The sequence below is a fragment of the Oenanthe melanoleuca genome, chromosome 5 (genome assembly GCF_029582105.1).
Source record: "Oenanthe melanoleuca isolate GR-GAL-2019-014 chromosome 5, OMel1.0, whole genome shotgun sequence".
Taxonomy (NCBI): Eukaryota; Metazoa; Chordata; class Aves; order Passeriformes; family Muscicapidae; genus Oenanthe; species Oenanthe melanoleuca.
In genome coordinates, this window is record NC_079339.1 from 8530116 (window position 1) to 8555308 (window position 25193).

General features: G+C 51.1%; 3 protein-coding genes across 8 annotated transcripts in view; 2 read left to right on the top strand and 1 right to left on the bottom strand.

The window, feature by feature from the left end:
* Window positions 1-4138, top strand: part of LOC130253457 (mas-related G-protein coupled receptor member H-like) — a 151152-nt gene extending 147014 nt beyond the window's left edge. For 4 of the 5 annotated variants that reach the window (XM_056492047.1, XM_056492046.1, XM_056492048.1 and 1 more), the window contains exons 2-3: window positions 1589-1798; window positions 2042-4138. In XM_056492047.1, the coding sequence (XP_056348022.1) occupies window positions 2152-3072 (921 nt within the window). In that variant the 5' untranslated portion in view covers window positions 1589-1798; window positions 2042-2151 and the 3' untranslated portion in view covers window positions 3073-4138. The remainder of the gene's footprint in view (window positions 1-1588; window positions 1799-2041) is intronic. The other variant, XM_056492045.1, reaches the window with a different exon arrangement.
* Window positions 4-25123, top strand: LOC130253456 (mas-related G-protein coupled receptor member F-like). 2 transcript variants are annotated; one of them, XM_056492042.1, is made up of 3 exons: window positions 20049-20688; window positions 22595-22807; window positions 23051-25123. In XM_056492042.1, the coding sequence occupies exon 3, from the start codon at window positions 23161-23163 to the stop codon at window positions 24079-24081; it is 921 nt and encodes a 306-aa protein (XP_056348017.1). In that variant the 5' UTR covers window positions 20049-20688; window positions 22595-22807; window positions 23051-23160; the 3' UTR covers window positions 24082-25123. The 2 variants fall into 2 exon arrangements, with proteins under 2 accessions (XP_056348018.1, XP_056348017.1); XM_056492043.1 differs by lacking the exon at window positions 20049-20688 and adding an exon at window positions 4-446 and having other exon boundaries at window positions 22595-25123.
* LOC130253605 (mas-related G-protein coupled receptor member A-like) lies at window positions 4225-8618 on the bottom strand. The gene is given in 2 exon segments (XM_056492305.1): window positions 4225-6564; window positions 8471-8618. Coding segments are annotated over 2 exon segments (1257 nt in total). The 3' UTR covers window positions 4225-5455.
* Window positions 25124-25193: the final 70 nt, after the last annotated feature.

Consider the following 25193-nt stretch of genomic DNA (forward strand, 5'->3'; position numbering starts at 1 on the left):
AGTGGAATGTTTTCCTTCCTCTCCCACGTTCCTCTCCACCAGCAGCTGCTCTGTTCCTGCCACCTTCCCCTGGTGACCACAATGCCCTCCCCAGGTCCCCCCTGTGCCCCATGCCCCGTGTTTCCCATCTGTATCCTGACATTGAACTTGGCTGAAAAAATCTTTCTAACACAATGGGAAGCATTTGGAAGCAGGAATTCTTTGCCGGGATAGGACATACAGAAGGATCTCTCCTTGATCTGTGTGTGGTGAGACTTTACACACAGGGGTTTTATCCATTATAACCACACACAGATGATAAAAAGTTCCTATATAACATGTAAACATGATTTTCCTAGAGTTTATTTTCATGTTTCAGACTCCTACTGGACGTACTACTATGATCCTGGAGGATCATTCAGAGGGGTCTCTGGTGGTCGTACTCACTGAGTGCTGTGATATTAAAGGTGACCCTGCCTTGAACTTTTCCTTTGGCCATGTGCTCCTGCTTCTTGTAGCAGAACTTGTTACAGAAACCTCTGTTGGCCTCCCTATGTGTTTCTGTACTGGCTCCAGCCACATTTATCATCCTGTGAGCACATTGGAGCTGGGCTTTCCTTCTCCCTCCTGACTCCTAGCACCCTATGGCCAGGAGGAGCAGAGACACTGCTGGGGTCCCAGGTGGAGCTGGGAGCAGTGGGGCTGTCAGGGGAAAACAAGCAGCCCTGGGTGGGTTCTGGGGTGTCAGAGCAGTGGAGGGTGGAGGGGTCAGGAGAAGGTCAGAAGGTGTGGAAGGGGTGTGGATGCTGGGAAACCCAGAGGAAAGCCTGAAGGGCCACGGTCAGAGTGGAGGGCAGCTGCCGTCTGTGAGACCTGTGGGATGGGCTAGGATGGGCAGGACATGGGGATAGGATTAGGATAAGGACGAGGACGAGGACGAGGACGAGGAGAGGAGAGGAGAGGAGAGGAGAGGAGAGGAGAGGAGAGGAGAGGAGAGGAGAGGAGAGGAGAGGAGAGGAGAGGAGAGGAGAGGAGAGGAGAGGAGAGGAGAGGAGAGGAGAGGAGAGGAGAGGAGAGGAGAGGAGAGGAGAGGAGAGGAGAGGAGAGGAGAGGAGAGGAGAGGAGAGGAGAGGAGAGGAGAGGAGAGGAGAGGAGAGGAGAGGAGAGGAGAGGAAGCAGTCCAGTTGTGCTTCTTTTACGTTCTGGGGAAGTTTTGGCAATGATCAGGGAGCACTTCCCGGAATGGGCATTACTTCTGAGCAGCTCCATGCTGCCGCACCAGCACTGCCAGAACTGCCAGCATTCCAGTGCTACCAGCACCACCAGCATCCCCCTGCTGCTGGAGGGACAATGACCCCTCAAGGAAGAGAAACAAGCAATGTTAGAAACCTTTTGTGAGAGAGAAGGCAGTTGCAGAATAAGACATTCTGCAGGGAGGGAATATTTCTCATCAGGAGGAAATGGGGTGCCATTTCCCACATATTTCACTTGTAGCTTTTCACAAAAGTCACTTCCTCTGTAGCAGAAAAATTCTAGATACACAACTCTGAGGAAGTAAAACTCTGACGTAGACAAAGATGCAATTTCCGACTCCCCTGTGACTCCACAGAGTCTTTGGGAAACAACAGCAGAACAGGTCACAGAGAGAGCCAGAGGGATGGGAATGGAGAGCTCGTGGTGATCTGGGCACTTTCTCCTTCTTCTTGTTACTGACCTGGGAGGAGCTGCTTTTGGACATGGATCCTAAAAGAGCAAGACCCAGGAAACTCCGCTGATCTGCACAGACCCCCTTTGCCTGCTGCTGCCCCACAGTGAACAGGTCAGTGGAATGTTTTCCTTCCTCTCTCCCCCAACTTCCTCTCCTCCAGCAGCTGCTCTGTTCCTGCCACCCTCTCCTGGTGACTGCAGTGCCCTCCCCAGCACCCCTCTGTGCCCTGTACTTCCCTCCCATATACCCTGCAGAACATCCCAGCCCTCCCATCTCCCTCTCTCACTCCTGAATTTCCACTGCCCGTCTTCCCTGCGCATCTCACTCCTATCCATGGAATCCTTCCCACTGCAGGGAGCTGCTCAGGAGCTGTGTCATCCCTTCCTGGATTCTCCAAGCACTGACTCCCATCCACTCTGACCACAGCCAGCAACCACATCCCACTGCCTGCCCAGAGTCCATCCATGGAGGTGACCACCGTGTCCCCATCTCCTGCCTCACCCACTGAAGGAGACGATCTCTGTGAGACAGATGCTACCAACGTGGCCATACACAGTGTGACACTGCTCATCTGCCTCTGTGGGCTTGCTGGGAATGGGGCTGTCCTTTGGCTCTACAGCATGGAAAGCCGTACACTTTCCATGTTTCACCTGGCTGTCATCGACTTCCTCATACTTCTCTTCATCGTCCCCTCGCCCCTCCTTTTCCTGGTGGAGGACATGTCCTGCTCTACTATTGTGCCTTTGATCTACTTGAGGTTCCTTTTCCAGCTGTCAGTGGTCTCCTACTTCTGGGGGCTGTTCGAAGTAATGCTCAGCAGCAATTTGTTTGCCATGTCCAAGCTCCTCCAGCTCTGCTGCCACCGAAATCTTCCCAAGCGCCTGTTGTTGGTGGTAGGCAGTGTCCAGTTCTGGGCCTTCTTTGCTCTCTTCACTGTCATTCCCATGGTGACTTCCCTGTGCCCATCCCACGAGCAGAGGCAGTGCAGGGCAGCTCTCATCTCCATTTATGTTGTCATCCTGCTCCTCTTTGTTGCCCCCACGGTCATTTTCCGCACAATCAACATCATCAAGTCCAAGCGAGGCGCCAAGAAGCAGAAACCCAAGAGGCGACACATTGTTGTCTCCATCATTGTGGTCATCACTCTCCTCCTCTTCTTCTGCAATTTCCTGCAGCAGCTCGGATATTTCCCTGTGTCCTCCGAGATCTTTTTCCTGCTCCCCTGCATCCACAGCAGCATCAAACCCTTCATTTACTTCCTGGCAGGGAGGTGCTGGAGTCCCTGCTCCACGGGATCCCTCCGGATCTCCCTCCAGAGAGTCTTTGAGGAAAAGGAAGAAAAAACAGCCTGCAGTGATGATGCCAACACAGACACAGTGATCTAAGTCTGTTGATCCCTTTCACTGCCCTGCTGAAGGACCTTGACACAGGTTACCTTGAGTCACCTGATAAATAAATAAATATGCACAGCATCACCCTCCCTGTGCTGGTGTACTCCTGCAGGAGAAGGGAGCGGGGGCATGGCCAGAGGCAATGTGACAGGGATGCTTTGTCATAGAGCACATTGGAGCATGGCTTTCCTCCTCCCTGCTGTGCCCACATGGCTCCAGGCATTGCAGCTGGGCTCAGTGCTGTTCCCCAGCTCTGTTCCCCATGGAATGACCCTCTTTGGCTGGGCCCCAGGGAATGAACTCCATCTCCTCTGGCTACCCAGATGAGTTTCATGGTGTTTTGGAAGATCTCTTGCCTGCAAAGAATGTGACATGTTAAGGAACAGGGACACACCCAGCACAGGGTGTGATTTCCCAAATCCCTGTGGGGCTGGTGCCTCTGAATGGCAGGAGAGGGGCTGGGATCACACTGAGCCTCCTTCCCCTTCTGTGCAGAAGATTTGGCCCTGCATTCCCAGCTGATGGGAAGAGACATCAGGTAGGGCTGCAGAGATGGGCAGGGACAGCAACATTCCCTTGTACTTTCAGTGGAAATCTGTCATATTCTTTTATTAAAGAGTTAAATCCTTCTGAGTAAAGTGCCAGGTAAAAAGTGACCTCCCCTGAACCCTTGTTCCTTGTGACCAAAAAGAGCTTTCAACATGCAAATTCACATCACCAGATGTTTTAATTGGACATAAATTACGGGGTTATGCTACTGTTCTGCAGAATGGGGCCATCCTCTGATTCCCCAGCATCAGTGTCCAGGGAAGCCCTTGACCACCTCCATCCTGAATCTTGCCATCCTCAGGAGGAGCTGAACAGAGACTCTACACAACAGCTCCAGCCAAAATCCATCTTGTACTGATCTTTATCATTTTGTTCTTACCCCTACATCAAATTTGACTTTATTTTTTTCTTTTGTTTATTTCTAATGTTGTAGCTCTGAACTCAGAATTTATTGAATAAACCACATTCGGGCTTGTCTGCAGAGCTTGTCCCTGGTGAACAGTTTCCAAAATGGCTCATTTCCTTATTTTATCCCATTCCAAAGGTTCTGGCTTGTCTGAGAGGAGGGCAGGTCCCTGTCTCATACCAGAGCTCTTCCTAAGGCACGTGCCTGCAATGGTTGAGCTGATGTTGACACTGCCAAGATCTCCTCATTCCTTCTGGAAGAGACCTGGGCAGCAGGTATCTCCTACCCAGGAGGGAGTTGTCCCTCCTTTTCCCACTGCCTTAAATCCAGGGGAAATCGAGGTACCACTGCTTCTGGGAAGGTAAGGGAAAGTGAAAGCCGTTGGTGCTGAGTCAGGCTTTAGGGGCACAAGAAACACATCAGAGCAAACATCCCGCAAGCATTTATTAACAGACTTGTTAATAATTAACAGAAGAGGTAGACTTTGACATCTAAGACGGTTTTTTACTTCCTCACTCTGATTTTCCTGTCCAATGGAATGTAGAAACTTTTCTCGGCACATCTTGCGAAAGAACGAACTCAGCCAGGGAGTCCCTCCCAAGACAAGTGCAGAAGGATCATGATTCTTCAATGCACTTTTTCTACTTTCAAGCACCTTCCTTGTCTCCAGGGTGGCCGGGGCCACTCCCTAGCTGAGCTTCCTGTTTTCCACGGAATTCTAGAATGGTTTGGGTTGGAACGATCCTTAAAGACCATCCTTCTCCAACTCGCATGACAGCCCACTATCCCAAACTGAGTGTGCATTTTGGGGAAAGCCTTCCAGGGGCTATCCCAAACACCTGCACACAAGCCTGTGGATCAAAACTCAGTGTGAAGCCTCCACAGGGTCTTCCTGTGTGTCAGGACCTGATGGAAATGGAGAGGATTTGCCCAAGAATTGTTCTGCACTGCTGTGCTGAGATCTCTTATCCACCTGCATGCTGTTTCTAAGTAAACAAACCATGGAAATCCACTGGGAAAAGCTCTCAGCCTTGGTGACTCAATTTGATTATTCCACAGGGTATAGAAGCTCATTTCTGAGACAGAGAAAGCAATTCCAATTCAGACCTGTAGAATAGGAAAGACTCAAAGCAAAGACTTCAAAGCAAGAGGTTTCCTGGGTGTCCCTTCTCATGGCAGAAGGGTTGAAATGCAATGATCTCTAAGGTTACTTCCAACCCAAACCAATCCATGATGATTCCTCATGTCATTCAGCATCCACCCCAGGCAGGAGTTCTCCTGCTGCACAGAGCACCAGCCTCACAGAGCTCAAGGAGTTTTGGAGACTTCTCTCAGGCAAAGGATGAGATTGTTGAGATATCCTGTGCAGGGTCAGGAGCTGAACTCCATGATCTTTGTGGGTTCCTTCCAACTCTGGATATTTTATTGTTTTATTTTATGATGACACAATTTAATGATGATTCGACTTGATGATGATTCCACAGTGTTGTCCCTATTCCCTGACCCTGGCACATCCTCAAAACTCCTCTGGAAGGCAACACTACCGGAGAGGGTGAATTCCTCTGCACAGCTCCCAGCCAGGAAGTAAATCAGAGGGTGGGCACTGCTGCTGGCACAGGAGAGTGGGAGAGAGGTGCTGAGGGGAAAGACAGAGAAGTCAAACACTCTCAACAAGATCCAGTACCCAAAATGAGTGGTGTAAATGGGCAAGGACACATCAGGCAGCAGGAGCAGGGCACAGAGCTCCCATGGGGGCTATTTCCATGAGCAGGACAGGAGCCTGGGCAGCAGGGAGAGACCAGAACAGGTCAGGGTGAGCACTGAGAAGAGGTAGCTCAGGACCAAGGCCATAAGCACTGAAGGGTGGAAACAGAGGGTGACAGTGAGCAGGAAGGAGAGGAGCCAGAGCAGGGCACACAGGAGCACTGGGAAGGAGCTGGGAGTGGTAGCTGGGCCAGCAGGACACTGGAGGACAAACAGATCTGTCACAGCACTGAAGGCTGCCAGAGAGTAGATACCAGCAGGGAAAGCCAAGAGGATGGTGACATTCAGCCCAGATGTCACTGCCCTGTCATGGGCCCAGCTGGTGGCAGAAGCTCTCAGGGACAGAAATACCCCCAGGGTGATGGTGATGGAGAGCAGGAAGGTGAAGTCGGCCATGGCCAGGGTGAGCACACAGATGGTGATGGGGTTCCTGTAGCTGCGGAATCTGAAGGGCCAGAGCACAGCCCTGTTCCCCACCATTCCACACATGCTCAGCAGCAGCGTGACAGGGACTGTGCTCCAGTGGCTGTGGTCACAGTGGGTCCAGTTGGAGTGATTCTCCTCATGCCAGCTCCCCTTGGATGCCTTCCCACCGGGCTGGCTCCCTCCACGGCAGGGGAAAATGCGCTCATTGTGACACCTCTGCTGCTTCTCCCTCTCCTTACACAGCTGCAGGGGTGACAAACAGAGACCATAGAAATCGTAGAAATCACAGAAACCCTGAAACCATAGAAACTCTGCTGTCCCCCAAACGTGGCTTTTCCCATCTTTTCCCTCTCACAACTTCCATGTGGAGCGGCACAGAGACAGGCAAGGTGCAGGAGAGATGGCAAGTAGGATGTGGGAGCCTGGTCTGGTGTGCCTGGCACAAAAGCCAGGGACATACCTCCTACCTAGCTGTGGACAGGACAGAGGTGGAGGAGGAAAACCATTGGAGAAGGAAAGAATTGTCCATGCAGATATCAGAGAGCAAATGGCTTTGGGATGGATCTGACCTGGATTCTCAGGTGTCAGCTGATATCACTGAGATGCTAAATTCCTTCAGCAGGACATGCATTTCAATATTCCCTCAACTTTCCCACAAGGTTTATAGCTTTTCATATCCTACACACAGGTATTCCCTAAAAAAAAAAAGGGGATGACCAGGTTCCAGCCAAGGAGGAGGTACCGACTGAGTTGAAAAGGAGTCTTACCTTTTTTTCACTTGCAGCCTGAACAACTTCACCAGAGTGGACTCACATCACCTCACACACACCAGCTGCTGTCCCTGGGTCGGGATCTTCAGAGGTTCCCTGGAATGGTCACTTGGGAAAGGGGAGTGAAACCCACAGGATGAGCCCGAGCAGTGTCCGGGTCTGTCCCAGCTCCTGCCCAACCCCTGTTCTCCGTGCTGGCTCCTGTTCTCCAGGGCTCTCACAGACAGGAACTATTGCAGAGCCTGTGATGAGATCAGGGCTCTGCTTCTAACCTGCTCTTGAATTTCTGCAGGAAATGAGGAACAGGACAGAGCCTCAGCCACGAGACCTATGGCAAAAGCAGTTTCTCTCCATGTCAGCTTCCTCTTTCATTTTAAAGCAACCCCAATCCCAAAAACTTGTCATTTGAACAGCCTGAACTTGCTCCCTCTTTCCTCAGGCAGATCCTTAGGATCTTGCAGTACAAATGTGCTGCTACACATTGATTTCTAGTTAAAATCTTATTTTCAGCTGTACTTCACCTTCACCACACAGTTTCCAAGAGGAATCTAAGTGCTGATAACCTGTCTGTAAGCAGCTGATTGCTGCATTTCTCTTGGGCTGTGTGAGCCTGTGGTAGAATTACAAAAGTGGGAGTTCTTGACTGAGCTGTGTTTTCTTCAGATGAGGGAGGCTTTGGCAATGATCCTGCAGCTCTTCCCAGAATGGGAGTTGTTTCTGACAAGCAGCCAGATGCTTCATTAGCACTGCCAGCATTCCAGTGTCCCCAGCACCACCAGCAACCCACTGCTGCTAGAGGGAAATGACCGCTCAGGGAAGAGAAATGAGGAATGGTAGAAACCTGTCAGGAGAGGGAAGGCACTTGGAGAACGGCACACTGTGCAGGGAAGAAATGTTTTTTATCTGGAGGAAGGGAGGAGCCACATGGGAAATATTTCCTTTGGAACTTTGGCAAAAGTCACTCCCTCTATTGAAAAAAAAAAAAAACAAAAACAAGAACAAAAAAACCCAAAGCCAAGATAAATAACTCTGAGGAAGTGAAACTCTGAAATAGCCAAAGATGCGATTTCTGGTTGCGCCATGACTCCACTGAGTCTGGGGGTGTAACACCAGGAGAGGGCAATGAGGGGAGCAAGAAGCAGTCGAATGGGAGCTCCTGGTGATCTGGACACTTTCTTCTTCATCTTACTGACCTGAGAGGATCTACTTTAGGACATGGATACCAAAGGAACAAGAGGTACCAGGAAGCACTGCTGATCTGGACAGACCCCCCTTTGCCTGCTGTCCTCCCCTGCACAAATAACTCCTTCCTACTGAATCCTTCCCACTGCAGGGAGCTGCTCAGGAGCCCCATGGTCCATCCCTGGATTCTCCAACCACTGACTCTCATCCTCTCTGACCACAGCCAGGGACCACATCCCACTGCCTGCACATGCATGGATGTGACCACCCTGTTCCCATCTCCTGCCTCACCCACTGAAGAAGACGATCTCTGTGAGACAGATGTCACCAGTGTGGCCATGCACCGTGTGGCACTGCTCATCTGCCTCACTGGGCTGGCTGGGAACGGGGCTGTCCTTTGGCTCCTCGGCTTCTGCTGTTTGAGCAGGAACAGCAACACCCATTACATCCTCATCCTGACTTTTATTGACTTCCTCCTCCTTCTTGTCCCCTCCAGTCTGCTTTTCCTGCTGGAGGAAGTGTCCTGCTCTGCCATCATGCCCTTGCAGTATGTGTGGTTGGTTTTCTGGCTGTCACTGGTGTCCTGCAGCCTAGGGCTGTACCTGCTGACAGCCATCAACATCCGGAGGTGAAGGTCCATCCACTGCCTGCTCTGGCACTGCTGCCACCATCCCCAGCACCTGTCGATGGTGGTGTGTGCCCTGCTCTGGGCATTCTCCATCATTGTCTTGACTCTCTTTGCCACAGTAATGTTCCTGTGTTCATCCCAGCTACCTGAATACTGCCAGATGTCTGTCATCTCTCATCTCTATGCACACCTTCAACCTCCTCCTCTGTGCTCTCTTCATGCTCATATCCAGCACAATCCTTTTCATCAAGGTAAAGTCTGGCTCCCACTAACAGCAACCAAGAGGCTCGACATTGTTATCTGCCTCACTGTGCTCCTCACTCTGCCCTTTAGCCTCAGAAATTTACTGCAGGAGTTCGGCTATACCATTTTGTCCCCTAAAGGAGCTTTTCTTCTCAACTACATCAAAAGCACCATCAAACCATTCATCTACTTCTTGGCAGGGAGCTGCTGGAGGCCCTGCTCTGTGGAGTCCCTCTGGCTCTCTCTCCAGAGGATCTTTGCAGACCCAGAAGGAAACCCTGCTGGCATCGATGATCCTGCCATGGAAGCTGTGCTCGGAGTCTGGTGATTCCTCCTGCTGCACTGCTGAGGGACCCCGGGACAGTGGCTGAGAGATTCAATGAGCCATCTGATGAATAAATCTCTAAAGTGTCACCCTCTCTTTGCTGGTGCATCCCCTCTCCCTTTCCAGGCTGTACTGGGATCTGAGAAATGCTCCTGAGGCATCAGCCTTGAGGAGCAGCCCCTGGGCTCAGCTCCTCTGCAGCTCATCAGAAACACCCTCTGCTCCCAGGAACTTCTGCTCTCCAACAAACTCCTGGGTTCTATGGACAGCCTTGGAAATTATTTCGCTTCCCTGGATGGCACAACATCCCTGTTCTCACACTTTCACAGAACATTGCCAGCCCAAAGTGTGGCCAGGATTAAACATGGTTGTGACTGAAACCCTTCTCTTGGGGCCCTATAAACAGCATTCCAAAAGGAGACCCTTGGAGCTCTCCTGGCCCCAGCAGTGTGCAAATCATGCCTTTAGCAGGGCTAAGTAATGAAACACCTTTTCAGCTAACTGTTGTTCAGTGTTATTCCTTTGCTAAAATGCCAGTTTTAAGGTATAAGACCGTGAATGTCTGGGAGAAGCAGAGACACTGCCCATGGTCCTAGGGAGAGAAGGGCAGGAGTGGGGCTGTCCTGGGGGAAAAGCCAGCCTCGGGGCAGGACTGGAGACTGTCAGTGGTGTCTGGAAGGGTTGGAGGGCTCTGGAAGGGTCTGGAGGATGTTTGGAACGGTCGGGATGCTGTTCCTCCCAAATGTCCTGACTGGAGAGCAGCAGAGCCCGATGGGCATAACTTCAAGGTGGAGAGCGAGGATGGGATGGGATGGGATGGGATGGGATGGGACGGGACGGGACGGGACGGGACGGGACGGGATGGGATGGGATGGGATGGGATGGGATGGGATGGGATGGGGAATGGAGATGGGAATTGGGAGTGATACCAAAACCAGCCACAATAAACTTCCTAACACAATGGAATGCATTAGGAAGAAGGAATTTTTACCTCTGCTGGACACACAGAAGGATCTCTCCTTGTTCGAGTGGTGAGACTTTGTAATGGGTTTTGTCCATTAAAACCACACACAGTCATTACTGTGTGCTCCTTATCTAATACATAAAGTTCACCTTCCTAGGACATATTTCAATGAATTCACCTTCTTTTCAAAGTCCTTTCATGGCCCTGGACGATCATCCACAGGGGCCTCAGGTGGACATATTCACTGAGTGCTGATATTAAATATGACCTTGCCCTTAACTTTTCCTTTGGCCACTTGCTCTTGCTTCTTGCTACAGAACTTCCCCCAGACCACTGCAGGCCTCTTCATCTGTTTCTCCACTGGCTCCAGCCACATTTACCATCCTGTGTTCTCCTGCAGAGCACATTGGAGCTGGGCTTTCCTCCTCCCTCCTGGGTCCTAGACCTCTACAGCCATGAGGAGCAGAGACACTGCCAGGTTCCCAGGTGGAGCAGGGCAGCATCAGGGCTGTTGGGGAGAAAAGGGAGCCCCGGGACAGTCTGGAGGGTTGGAGGCACTTTCGGAGGGGTCAGGAAACAGCCAGAAGGGGGCTGGAGGTGATCTGGATGGCAGCAATCCCAAATCTTCCCACTGGAGGACAGCAGAACCTGACCAACCACTCTTGGAGTGGTGGAGCAGCTGCTCTCTGGGAAACCTGTGGGATGCAATAGGATTGGATGAGAATGGCCAGAGGGGTGAGGATGGGGATGAGGATGGGGATGGGGATGGGGATGTGCTCCAGGGAGTCGGATAGGATGGCTATAGGACAGGGAGCAGCTCAGTTGTTCTTCCTTGGGCCCAGGGAAGTCTTTAGCAATGATCCCAGTGCTCTTCCCAAAATGGTAGTTGTATGTGACAAGCAGACAGCTGCCTCACCAGCACTGCCAGCACTGCCAGCATTCCAGTGCCACCAGAACCACCAGCAACCCATTGCTGCTGGAGGGAAATGACCCCTCAGGAAAGAGAAATCTGGAATGGTAGAAACCTGGGGGGAGTGAGAAGGGAGTTGGAGAATGGGAAATTCTGCAGGGAAGGAATGTTTCCCATCAGGAGGAAATGAGGAGCCATTTGTGTTGGGGGTTGAGTGTTTTTCCTATTGCTGTGTCAATTTAAAGAATTTTTCCCATTGTCATGCCAATGGAGCTGCCGGGTACACCGCGGATCTTTGCGGGCTCTGGACAAAAGGGGTAGGTGGGATCGGCTTGGAGAGGGGCTCTCATGCTTCCGGAGGGGACTTGTGTTTCCGGGGGCGGGGAGGAGGATCCTCTCGGTCTTGGATGCCACGCGGCTCAACGGAGGAGAGAGCCAGACCCTCTGCCATCACCTGCCCTGCATCTGCCCTGCTCCAGCCTCCAGTCTCTGCGGACACAGCTGAGCACCAGAACCCGAACGGTGAGAGAGGAGCTGCCCGCTCCAGCCGCTCCCCCCGAGACCGGCGCGGCCGCGGCCGCCCCTTCCCGCCTCCGCTCCCGCCGAGAGAGAGCGTGCTCACAGCTAAAGAAAGGACTGGAACTGAATTATCTGTTCTGTTTTGTTAGTAATTTTAACAACTGCTGTTGTTTCTGCTGGTACAGTTGGATATATTAGTAAAAGAGCTGTTATTCCTACCCCCTTATCTCTGCCTCAGAGTCCTTGATTCAAACGTTTATAATATTTTGGGTGAAGTGGAATTCGGGTCTCTGTTTAAAAGGAAAATTTCTGCCTTTCTTGGCAGACCCCTGTCCTTCAAACCAGGACAGATTTTGGCGCCCAATGTGGGGCCTGAGGGCATTAAGAGGAGAGTTAAGACAGGAGTAACAGCTCTCTTGAGGGGCAACATGTTGTCTGGTTTAATCTGGTTTGGGCTCCATGTGGCCACAGATACCTCTCTCCCATTTGTAAGCCCTCTTTTGAATATGGGCCCTCTCACCAAAGTTACTGTAGCTATTATCCGATTAGTTTGGTGGATTGATTATGTCAGGAATTCATGGTTTTTTAATTTTCTCTGGGAAGTGGCCACATGGATCCAGAACTATCATACTCTAACTGCGTGTTTCTGGGGTTATTTCAATAATGGTACTTACTGTGAAGTAATGAATGCAAGGGAAATTTTCTCCCAACCCATCACCCAGTTTTTTGAAGCTACTCCACCAGTTTTCAAGGATTTCAGATCTGTTTTAATTGCTAGTGTTATTATACACTGGTTGGCATTGTTGATAGGCCTGTTCTACTTAGCATTCAGAAACAAGGGAATATTGGCTTGGTTAACAACCCTGATACCTACCCCAGGGACTAGGGATGTGGCCCCAGAGTCTGCCCCTGCCCCGGGGACTAGGAATGTGGCCCCAGAGTCTGCCCCTGCCCCAGGGACTAGGGATGAGGCCCCAGAGTCTGCCCCTGCCCCAGGGACTAGGGATGTTGTCCCAAAGTCTGCCCCTGCCCCAGGGACTAGGGATGTTGCCCCAGAACATGACTCTGCTCCGGAGACTAGGGATGCTGCCCTAGAGCCTGATGCTGCCCCACAGCCCACTGCAGAAATGAACCACTCAGAGTGGGTGGGAGCTCTAGTGAAGGATATTGGCCAGATGTTGAAGGAGCACAGCCAGATGTTGAAGAAGCACTTTTCTTCAGCTGGTGAGAAACCCTCCCCCTGCCCTGAAGAGGGAGAGTCAGATGGTGCTGCAGTGGAACCCGTAGATGTTGTATCTGTCCAGGCTCCAGCCGGATCACAGGGGCAGCCACAGCCAGTGGCAGTTGCCCCTGTGGAAACTAGAAAATCTAAGATCAAAACGAGGCACCTAGATAATGGGGATCAGCCAGGAGGGTCCTCACAACCAGCAAGGGAGCCAGAGATTGAGATTGTCACAGAGTCCCTCTCATACGACAGTCTCCGTAACCTGCGTAAAGACATTGCACGGCGAGTCCGTGAGCCTTTTACAACTTGGTTACTCCGGGTCTGGGACCTTACGGGAACGGGTGTGCAACTGGATGGAACTGAGGCCAGGAATTTGGGATCCTTGGCCCAGGATTCAGGTGTGGACCAGATATTTGAAAGGGAGCAAGGCCTCCTTTCCCTCTGGGACCGGCTTTTAATGAGTGTGAGAGAGAAGTTTGTCCACAAAGAGAGAATGCAGGAGTACCAACGTAGAATGCGCTGGAAAACTCTTGAGGAAGGGATCCAGCAGCTGAGAGAAGTGGCAGTATTAGAGGTACTCTTTGGGAGGGATGGACAGCATGACAATGATCCTGACAAGGTCAGGTGCACAGGGCAGATGCTGTGGAATCTGGCAAACCTGGGGCCATCTCAGTATACCACCTTCATTGCAATGATCAACGCTGATGACCACCAAGACACAGTGGGTTCTGTTGCCAACAGACTAAGAAATTTTGAGAGTATGATGAATGGCCCAATGCAGGCCAATGTCTCTGCCGTGGCCAGGGACCTCCAAGAGGTCCAAAACAGGATGGAGGAGATGAGGGAGGAGATGAGGGAGGAGATGAGGGAGGAGATAAGAAAGATCAGTGCAGCACCAGTGTGAGTCACAGGCCCCAAATCTAGAACCCAACGCCCCCCAGCTAGGGAGAAAGGGTACACCCCACGAGCTGACCTGTGGTTTTTCCTGCGAAACCATGGAGAAGACATGGAAAAATGGGATGGGAAACCCACTTCTGTCCTGGCAGCACGGGTGCGTCAGCTCAGGGAGGGAAATGCTAACCGAGGGAACCGTGCTAAAATGAAGGTAGCCTCAACCTCCCATGGTAAAGGTGCAGGGTATCACAGAAGGGAGGATGATCTGTCAGATCCCCTGGAAGGAACATCCACTATGTATGTCCAGGAAAGAAATAACAACCAGGGCTAGAGGGGCCCTGCCTCTAGCCAGGGAGAGGCATGGGATGACAGGATCTATTGGACAGTGTGGGTGCGATGGCCTGGCACATCAAAGCCACAGAAACATAGAGTACTAGTTGATACTGGTTCACAATGCACCCTGATACCATCAGAACACGTGGGGAAGGTACCTGTTTCTATTGTTGGGGTGACGGGGGGATCACAGGAATACACTTTGCTGGAAGCTGAGATTAGCCTGACAGGGAAGGGATGGCAGAAACATCCTATTGTAACTGGCCCAGGGGCTCCACGTATTCTAGGCATAGACTTCCTCAGGAATGGCTACTACAAAGACCCAAAGGGGTTCAGGTGGGCTTTTGGAATAGCTGCTGTAGCAACAGAGAGCATTAAGCAGTTGAACACTTTGCCTGGACTATCAGAAAACCCATCTGCAAGTGGGACTCCTGAAAGTGACAGAGCAACAGGTACCAATTGCCACCATGACAGTGCACCGCCGGCAGTACCGGACAAATCGAGATGCTGTGATCCCCATCCACAAAATGATCCGTGAGCTGGAGAGCCAAAGGGTGGTTAGCAAAGCCCACTCACCCTTCAACAGCCCCATCTGGCCTGTGCGAAAATCTAATGGAGAATGGAGACTAACTGTGGACTATCGTGCCTTGAATGAAGTGACTCCACCGCTGAGCGCTGCCGTGCCGGACATGCTGGAGCTGCAGTACGAGCTGGAGCCCAAGGCAGCAAGGTGGTATGCCACCATTGACATTGCCAATGCGTTTTTCTCCATTCCTTTGGCAGCAGAGTGCAGACCTCAGTTTGCTTTCACCTGGAGGGGCGTGCAGTACACCTGGAACCGACTGCCCCAGGGGTGGAAACACAGCCCCACCATCTGCCACGGACTGATCCAGGCTGCACTGGAAAAGGGTAAGGCTCCAGAACATTTGCAGTACATCGATGACATCATTGTGTGGGGGAACACGACAGTGGAGGTACTTGAGAAGGGAGAGAAGATCATCCAGATTTTGCTGGGAACCGGTTTTGCCATTAAAAAGAGCAAAGTCAAAGGACCTGCCCGAGAGATCCAGTTCCTGGGAGTGAAGTGGCAAGATGGACGGTGCCAGATCCCCACTGAGGTCATCAATAAGATCACTGCAATGTCTCCACCAACAAGCAAGAAGGAAACACAAGCTTTCCTAGGTGCCATAGGCTTTTGGAGAATGCACATCCCTGAGTACAGCCAGACTGTGAGCCCTCTCTACCTGGTCACCCGCAAGAAGAACGATTTCCACTGGGGTCCTGAACAGCAGCAAGCCTTCGCCCAGATCAAACAGGAGATGGCTCATGCAGTAGCCCTTGGCCCAGTCAGGACGGGACCAGAGGTAAAGAATGTGCTTTACTCTGCAGCTGGGAACCATGGTCTGTCCTGGAGCCTTTGGCAGAAGGCGCCTGGTGAGACCCGAGGCCGACCCCTGGGATTCTGGAGCAGAAGTTACAAAGGATCTGAAGCCAATTACACTCCCACAGAGAAGGAAATCCTGGCTGCCTATGAAGAAGTTCAAGCTGCCTCAGAGGTGACTGGCACGGAAGCACAGCTTCTCCTGGCACCCCGACTGCCAGTGCTGGGGTTGATGTTCAAAGGAAAGGTTCCCTCTACCCACCACGCCACCGACGCCACATGGAGCAAGTGGATTGCCCTCATCACGCAGCGCGCCCGTATTGGCAACCCGAATCGCCCTGGGATTTTGGAGATAATTACAAAGTGGCCAGAAGGTGAAGATTTTGGTCTCGCTGATGAAGAGGAGCAGGAACAAGTGACCCGGGCTGAAGAAGCCCCACCATACAACCAACTGCCAGCAGATGAAAAATGCTATGCCCTTTTCACTGACGGTTCGTGCCGCATTGTGGGGATGAAGCAGAAGTGGAAAGCAGCCATATGGAGCCCCACACGACAGGTTGCACAAGCTACAGAAGGAGAAGATGGATCAAGTCAACTTGCTGAGCTCAAAGCTGTTCAGCTGGCCTTGGACATTGCTGAGAGAGAGAAATGGCCAAAGCTCTACCTTTACACTGACTCCTGGATGGTAGCCAATGCTCTGTGGGGTTGGCTGTAAAGGTGGAAAAAGGCTGACTGGCAACGTAGAGGAAAACCAATCTGGGCTGCTGATGAGTGGAAAGACATTGCCACTCGGGTAGAGAAGCTACCCGTGATAGTCTGTCATGTGGATGCCCATGTTCCCAAGAGTCGGGCTAATGAAGAACACCACCATAACGAGCAGGTAGATCAGGCTGCACAGATAGAGGTCTCAAAGATAGATTTAGATTGGGAACACAAGGGAGAGTTGTTCCTAGCTCGATGGGTCCATGATGCCTCAGGTCATCAGGGCAGAGATGCCACCTATAAGTGGGCACGAGACCAAGGGGTGAATCTAACCATGGACAGCATCTCCCAGGTTATCCACGACTGTGAGACATGTGCTGCCATCAAGCAAGCCAAGCGGGTGAAGCCCCTCTGGTATGGGGGGTGATGGTCCCAGTACAAGTACAGAGAGGCCTGGCAGATTGACTACATCACACTACCTCAGACCCGCCAGGGCAAGTGCTACGTGCTGACCATGGTGGAAGCCACCACTGGATGGTTGGAGACCTACCCTGTGCCTCATGCCACTGCTCAGAACAACATCCTGGGCCTAGAAAAGCAGGACCTCTGGAGGCATGGTACCCCTGAGAGAATTGAGTCAGACAATGGGCCTCATTTCAAAAATAGCCTTATAAGCACCTGGGCTAGAGAACATGGCATTGATTGGGTGTACCATATTCCCTACCATGCACCAGCAGCTGGGAAAGTCGAACGGTGCAATGGCCTGCTGAAAACCACCTTAAAGGCACTTGGTGGGGGGACTTTCAAAAACTGGGAGATCAATCTACCAAAGGCCACATGGTTAGTGAATACCCGAGGTTCCACTAACCGAGCAGGCCCTGCCCAATCTGAGCCCTTGGGAACACCAGATGGAGATAAGGTTCCAGTGGTACACCTGAGAGACATGTTAGGAAAAACTGTTTGGGTGAACTCTCCCTCAAGCAAAGACAATCCTGTTTGTGGGGTGGTTTTTGCTCAAAGGCCAGGTTGCACTTGGTGGGTGATGCAAAAGGATGGAAAGACCCGATGCATACCCCAAGGAGACCTTTTTCTAGGGTGAATTATCTATTATACTGTACCTGTAACTGCATGTATGTATATCATAAAAGTTTTAATTTGCTGTAGCATGTTGGCATGGGAAAAATTCGGGGTGGATAATGTTGGGGGTTGTATGTTTTTCTATTACTGTGCCAATTTAAAGAATTTTTCCCATTATCATGCCAATGGAGCTGGCCGGTTACACCCCGGATCTTTGACAACTTTAAACAAAAGAGGTAGGTGGGATCGGCTTCGAGAGGGGCATTCGTGCTTCCGGAGGGGACTTGTGTTTCCAGCGAGCTCGGAGGAGGAGACCCCCGGTCTTGGAGCCAAGCGGCCGAAGGCAGGAGAGCCAGACCCTCTGCGATCACCTGCCCTGCATCTGCCCCGCTGCAGCTTCCTGCCTCTGCGGACACAGTGAATCACCCGGACACCAACAGTGAGCGAGGAGCTGCTCGCTCCAGCCCGTTGCCACCCGAAACTGGCGCAGCCACAGCCGCCCCCTCCCACCTTCGCTCCTGCCGAGAGAGAGTGTGCCCACAGCTAAAGAAAGGACTGGAACCGAGTTATCTGTTCTGTTTTGTTAGTAATTTTAACAACTGCTGTTGTTTCTGCTTGTACAGTTAGATATATTAGTAAAAGAGCTGTTATTCCTACCCCCTTATCTCTGCCTCAGAGTCCTTGATTCATACGTTTACAATACTTGGGGGGAGTGGAATTCAGGTCTCTGTTTCAAAGGAAAACTTCTGCCTTTATTGTAAGATACCTGTACTTCAAACCAGGACAAGCCCATCTCTTTGGGCCCTGTAAAGAGCAATCCAAAAGGAGACCATTGGAGCTCTCCTGGGTCCCAGCACTGCTGACCAGAACCTCCCTGGGAGTGGGGCCTCTCCCAGCCGGGATCTCTCCCATTTGTTGCTCTCCTGTGATCTCCGAACGCCAACGGGTCCTGGGCCGATCCCCTCACTGCTCGAGGCTCACCCCTTGGCACAGTGAGGAGATGCAACTCCCCATCCACTCTGGCAACCACTGCCTGGGGCCACATCCCACTGCCTGCCCAGAGTCCACTCACGGTGCTGAGCACCATGTCCCCATCTCCCATCTCACCTACCAAGGGAGTTGATCTTTGTGAGACTGATGCCCCCAATGTGGCCATAAACAGTGTGACACTGCTCATCTGCCTCTGTCACTTCTGCATTCTGCAGGAATGCTGCTGTCATCTGGTTCCTTGGGTTCCACTCCAGAGGGACTCCATTAAATCCATCACTGCCTTACATCCTTCCCCTGGCCATCCTCACCTTCTTCTCCCTCATCATCATGCCCCCGTTCACTTTGCTCTTCCTACTGGAGGGTTTGTCCTGCTCTCCCATCATCATCCCAGCAGATATAAGCTTCTTTTTCCTCCTTGCCATGATGTTCTACAGTGTACTGCTGATGGCCACAGCATTGAGAGGTCCAAGTCCATCCTCTGCCAATGTTTGTCACAGCAGACATTGATGGCCAGAGCACCACAACCTCCCAAGGCAAGTGTCCTTGAATGGATGCCCTGGTGGCACAGGCACATCTGCTTCTGCTGAGTGATTTCAGCTCAGTTTTCAGCTGCTGCTGCAGGCAACACTGAAAAAAAGGAGCAACAGCTGTCATATGGGGTTCTAAAGAGGTCTTTATTCTTCTTCCACAAAGGGGTCCAGGGACAAAGACTGACCAAATAGGTCTGTGGTAGCAGGGTTTATATGGGGAAAGCAGGGGGCAGGGTAGGGAAACAGGAACAATGATCTGAGGATTCAGGGGTGGAATAAAGGCAGACGGCCAATAAGGTACAAAGTAACTACAAACAATCAAACAGCATTGTGGGAAAGATTTTGTCTCTACCATAACCACAGAGGACCTGGCCAATGGGTTACCTTTTCAGGTGAGCACAATAAGCTCCTCGTCTTCAACGCTTTCCCTCTAGGGAAGACCCATGGCCTCCGTTGGGCCCTGTGCCTCCATAATTCCCCTTTATTTACTAAAATACCTCTTCCCACAGATTTTTATAAACAATGAACTGAACAAGGAAACATGAGTAAAATGATAAAAATGATAAATAAAATTAACAAAATGTCCTAAGTGAAAGCAGGTGCCCATCCCTTTAATCCCCAACCTTCAGAGAGTTCCTCCAGCCAGTCTTTATTTTTCTGCCCTTTAATGTCCTTCACCTGATCTTTAAAAAACTGCATGCTCTTGTGGATAGACTCACTGTTTGATGTTAACTTGAGGCAGCACAGTCCCTCAATCTCCAGGCAGCCATGACCATGAGGGAGGAGCAGCCTCCCACATCTTCGTCCTGGGATTCTTCCAAGTAACTACTGACTTGTGGGAGGACCCTGAGACTTCGGTAAAGATGGTCACGGCTTTGAGAGGTGTTTTACTTTGAATGAATTTGGGGACCATATTGAAATTTGAAGTAAATAATTTATGGGGAGGGAGGGAAGTTGGAGAACGGAACACTCTTCCGGAAAGAAGTGTTTCTAATTAGGGGGAAATGAGGAGGCATTCACGGATGTTATAAACAGGTAGTATGGTGATTTGCTCTCACAAATGTTGAATGGATATTATGTGTGTTACCATGTTAAAAGAAGATCTGTTCAGATGTGGAGTTTTCCTAATGTGAGTGCTGTGTTCATGTTGAATGCTGTAATGCTCATCTCTGACCATGGTGTGGAGCTGAAGCCACAAGGGCTGCACAAGCTCCAGGAAGGCAGGATGAAGGAGGAGCTGTGTCAGAGGAGTGGAATATGTTTGAATGTGGGGCTTGGCTTACCAGGGGGTTGGTTTACCAAGAGTATATAAGGCGTGTTCCTGGTGTGGGCAGTGTGCCTGTGGCTGTGGTGAGCACCCAGAGCTGTTCCTTTTACATTATTAACTCCCTTGGTGTAGTTCAATAAATTTTTTGAAATTTTTTGAAATTTTAAGAAGTGTGGCATTGTTTCTCACAACAAGGGAAAATACCACTTGCTTTGTAGGGAAAAAAAAAAAGAAGATCAAGAACCCAAAGGCTGTGGAATTCTGATGCATCCAAAGTTGTGAAATCCCTTCTGACGTCCCTGTGCCCTCACCGTGCCTTGGGAAACAACAGCAGGAGACTGCACAGAGAGACCCAGCAGGATGGGAATGGGGAGCTCCTGCTGATGTGGGCACTTTCTCCTTCTTCATGTTACTGACCTGAGAGGAGCTGCATTAGGACATGGATCCCAAATGAGCAAGAGGTGTCAGGAAGCACTGCTGGTCTGCACAGACCCCCTTTGCCTGCTGCTGCCCCACAGTGAACAGGTCAGTGGAATGTTTTCCTTCCTCCCTCCCCCACCTCCCTCTCCTCCAGCAGCTTCTCTGTTCCTGCCACCCTCTCCTGGTGACCACAGTGCCCTCCCCAGGTCTCAGGTCCCAGCTCCTCTGCCCTGTGTCTCTCATCAGTATCCTGGCATTGAAACTGGCTGAAATAAACTTTCTAACACAATGAGAAGCATTTGGAAGCAGGAATTCTTTAACTGCACAGGACACACAGAAGGATCTCTTCTTGATCTGTGTGTGTGGTGAGACTTTACAACAGGGGTTTTATCCATTATAACCACACATAGATGTTAAAAAGTTTTTATCTAATGCATAAACATCATATTTGTAGACTTTATTTTCATGTGTCAATCTCCTACTGGAAGTATTTTTATGATGCTGGAGGATCATTCAGAGGGGTCTCTGGTGGTTGTATTCACTGAGTGCTGCAATATTAAATGTGACCCTGCCTTGAACTTTTCTTTTGGCCCTGGGCTCTTGCTTCTTGTTACAGAACTTGCCCCAAAACCACTCGAGTCCTCCTTATCTGTTTCTGCACTGGCTTCAGCCACATTTATCATTCTGTGAGCACATTGGAGCTGGTCTGTTCTCCTCCCTCCAGGGTCCTAGCATCCTATGGCCAGGAGGAGCAGAGACACTGCTGGGGTCCCAGGTGGAGCTGGGAGCAGTGGGGCTGTCAGGGGAAAACAAGCAGCCCTGGGTGGGTTCTGAGGTGTCAGAGCAGGGTGGAGGGGTCAGGAGAGGGTCAGAGGGGATTTTGAGGGGTCTGGATGCCAGCAAACCCAGAGGAAAGCAAAGCCTGACAGGCCCTGGTCAGAGTGGGGGAGCGGCTGCCCTCTTGGAAACCTGTGGGATGAGATGAGATAGGATTAGGATAGGATATAGGATATAGGATATAGGATATAGGATATAGGATATAGGATATAGGATATAGGATATAGGATATAGGATATAGGATATAGGATATAGGATATAGGATAGGATAGGATAGGATAGGATATAGGATATAGGATATAGGATATAGGATATAGGATGTCGGATGTTGGATGGTATAGGGATAGGGATAGGGATAGGGATAGAGGATAGGGATAGGGATAGGGATAGGGATAGGGATAGGGATAGGGATGGGGATGGGGATGGGGATGGGGATGGGGATGGGGATGGGGATGGGGATGGGGATGGGGATGGGGATGGGGATGGGGATGGGGATGGGGATGGGGATGGGGATGGGGGTAGGGTAGGGTAGGGTAGGGTAGGGTGGGATGGGATGGGATGGGATGGGATGGGATGGGATGGGATGGGATGGGATAGGATAGGATAGGATAGGATAGGATAGGATAGGATAGGATAGGATAGGATAGGATAGGATAGGATAGGATAGGATAGGATAGGATAGGATAGGATAGGATAGGATAGGATAGGATAGGATAGGATAGGATAGGATAGGATAGGGAGCAGTCCAGTTGTGCTTCTTTTACGTTCTGGGGAAGTTTTGGCAATGATCAGGGAGCACTTCCCGGATTGGGCATTACCTCTGAGCAGCTCCGTGCTGCCACACCAGCACTGCCAGAACTGCCAGCATTCCAGTGCTACCAGCACCACCAGCATCCCCCTGCTGCTGGAGGGACAATGACCCCTCAAAGAAGACAAACAAGGAATGTTAGAAACCTTTTGCAAGAGAGAATGCAGTTGCAGAATAGGACGTTCTGCAGGGAGGGAATGTTTCTCATCAGGAGGAAATGGGGTGCCATTTCCCACATATTTCATTTGGAGCTTTTCACAAAAGTCACTTCCTCTGTAGCAGAAAAACCCTAGATACACAACTCTGAGGAAGTGAAACTCTGACATTGATAAAAATGCAATATCCAACTCTCCTGTGACTCCACAGAGTCTTTGGGAAACAACAGCGGAACAGGTCACAGAGAGAGCCAGAGGGATGGGAATGGAGAGCTCCTGGTGATCTGGGCACTTTCTCCTTCTTCTTGTTACTGACCTGGGAGGAGCTGATTTAGGGCATGGATCCCAAAGGAGCAAGAGGTACCAGGAAGCACTGCTGATCTGCACAGACCCCCTGTGCCTGCTGCTACCCCACAGTGAACAGGTCAGTGGAATGTTTTCCTTCCTCCCTCCCCCACCTTCCTCTCCTCCAGCAGCTGCTCTGTTCCTGCCACCCTCTCCTGGTGACTGCAGTGCCCTCCCCAGCACCCCTCTGTGCCCTGTACTTCCCTTCCATATACCCTGCAGAACATCCCAGCCCTGCAATCTCACTCTCTCACTGCTGAATTTCCACTGCCCTTCTTCCCTGTGCATCTCACTCCTGTCCATGGAATCCTTCCCACTGCAGGGAGCTGCTCAGGAGCTGTGTCATCCCTTCCTGGATTCTCCAGCCACTGACTCCCATCCACGCTGACCACAGCCAGCAACCACATCCCACTGCCTGCCCAGTGTCCATCCATGGAGGTGACCACTGTGTCCCCATCTCCTGCCTCACCCACTGAAGGGGACGATCTCTGTGAGACAGATGTCACCAATGCGGCCATACACAGTGTGACACTGCTCATCTGCCTCTGTGGGCTGGCAGGGAATGGCGCTGTCCTCTGGCTCTACAGCATGGAAAGCCGTACCTATGCCATGTTTCACCTGGCTGTCACCGACTTACTTTTTCTTCTCTTCATGGTCCCCTCTGCCCTCCTTTCCCTGGTGGAGGACGTGTCCTGCTCTACTATTGTGCCTTTGACCTACTTGAGGTTCCTTTTCCAGCTGTCAGTGGTCTCCTACTACTGGGGGCTGTTCCGGCTGATGCTCAGCAGCAGCGTGTTTGATATGTCCAATCTCCTCCAGTTCTGCTACCGCCGAAATCTTCCTGTGCGCCTGTTGTTGGTGGTGGACAGTGTCCAGGTCTGGGCCTTCTTTGCTCTCTTCACTGTCATTCCCATGGTGACTTCCCTGTGCCCGTCCCACGAGCAGGGGCAGTGCAGGGCAGCTCTCATCTCCATTTATGCTGTCATCCTGCTCCTCTTTGCTGCCCCCACGGTCATTTTGAGCACAATCAACATCATCAAGTCCAAGCGAGGCGCCAAGAAGCAGAAACCCAAGAGGCGACACATCGTTGTCTTCATCATTGTGCTCTTCACTCTCCTCCTCTTCTTCTGCAACTTCCTGCAGCAGCTCGGATATTTCCCTGTGTCCTCCGAGATTTTTTTCCTGCTCACCTGCACCTACAGCAGCATCAAACCCTTCATCTGCTTCCTGGCAGGGAGGTGCTGGAGTCCCTGCTCCATAGGGTCTCTCCGGATCTCCCTCCAGAGGGTCTTTGAGGAAAAGGAAGAAAAAACAGCCTGCAGTGATGATGCCAACACAGACACAGTGATCTAAATCTGTTGATCCCTTCCACTGCCCTGCTGAAGGACCTTGACACAGGTTACCTTGAGTCACCTGATAAATAAATAAATATGCACAGCATCACCCTCCCTGTGCTGGTGTACTCCTGCAGGAAAAGGGAGCAGGGGCATTGCCAGGGGCAATGTGGGAGGGATGCTTTGCCATAGAGCACATTGGAACATGGCTTTCCTCCTCCCTGCTGTGCCCACATGGCTCCAGGCAGTGCAGCTGGGCTCAGTGCTGTTCCCCAGCTCTGTTCCCCATGGAATGACCCTCATTGCCTGGGCCCCAGGGAATGAACTCCATCTCTTTTGGCTACCCAGATGAGTTTCATGGTGTTTTGGAAGATCTCTTGCCTGCAAAGAATGTGTCACCTTAAGGCCTGGGGACACACCCAGCAGAGGCTGGTGGAAACTTCCCAAATCCTTGTGGGGCTGGTGCCTCTAAATGGCAGGAGAGGGTGCCTCCTTCCCCTTCTGTCCAGCAGAGCCAGCCCTGCATTCCCAGCTGATGGGAAGAAACACCAGGTAAGGCTGAAGAGCTGGGCAGGGACGGCAACATTCCCTTATACTTTCAGTGGAAATTTGTCATATTCTTTTATTAAAGAATTAAATCCTTCTGAGTAAAGTGCCAGGTCAAAGCTGACCTCCCCTGAACCCTTGTGCCTGTGACCAAAAAGAGCTTTCAACATGCAAATTCACATCACCAGATGTTTTAATTGGACATAAATTAGGGGGTTATGCTGCTGTTCTGCAGAATGGGGCCATTCTCTGATTCCCCAGCATCAGTGTCCAGGGAAGCCCTTGACCACCTCCATCCTGAATCTTGCCATCCTCAGGAGAAGCTGAACAGAGACTCTGCACAACAGCTCCAGTCAAAATCCATCTTGTATTGATCTTTATCATTTTGTTCTTACCCCTACATCAAATTTGACTTTATTTTTTTCTTTTGTTTATTTCTAATGTTGTAGCTCTGAACTCAGAATTTATTGAATAAACCACATTCGGGCTTGTCTGCAGAGCTTGTCCCTGGTGAACAGTTTCCAAAATGGCTCATTTCCTTATTTTATCCCATTCCAAAGGTTCTGGCTTGTCTGAGAGGAGGGC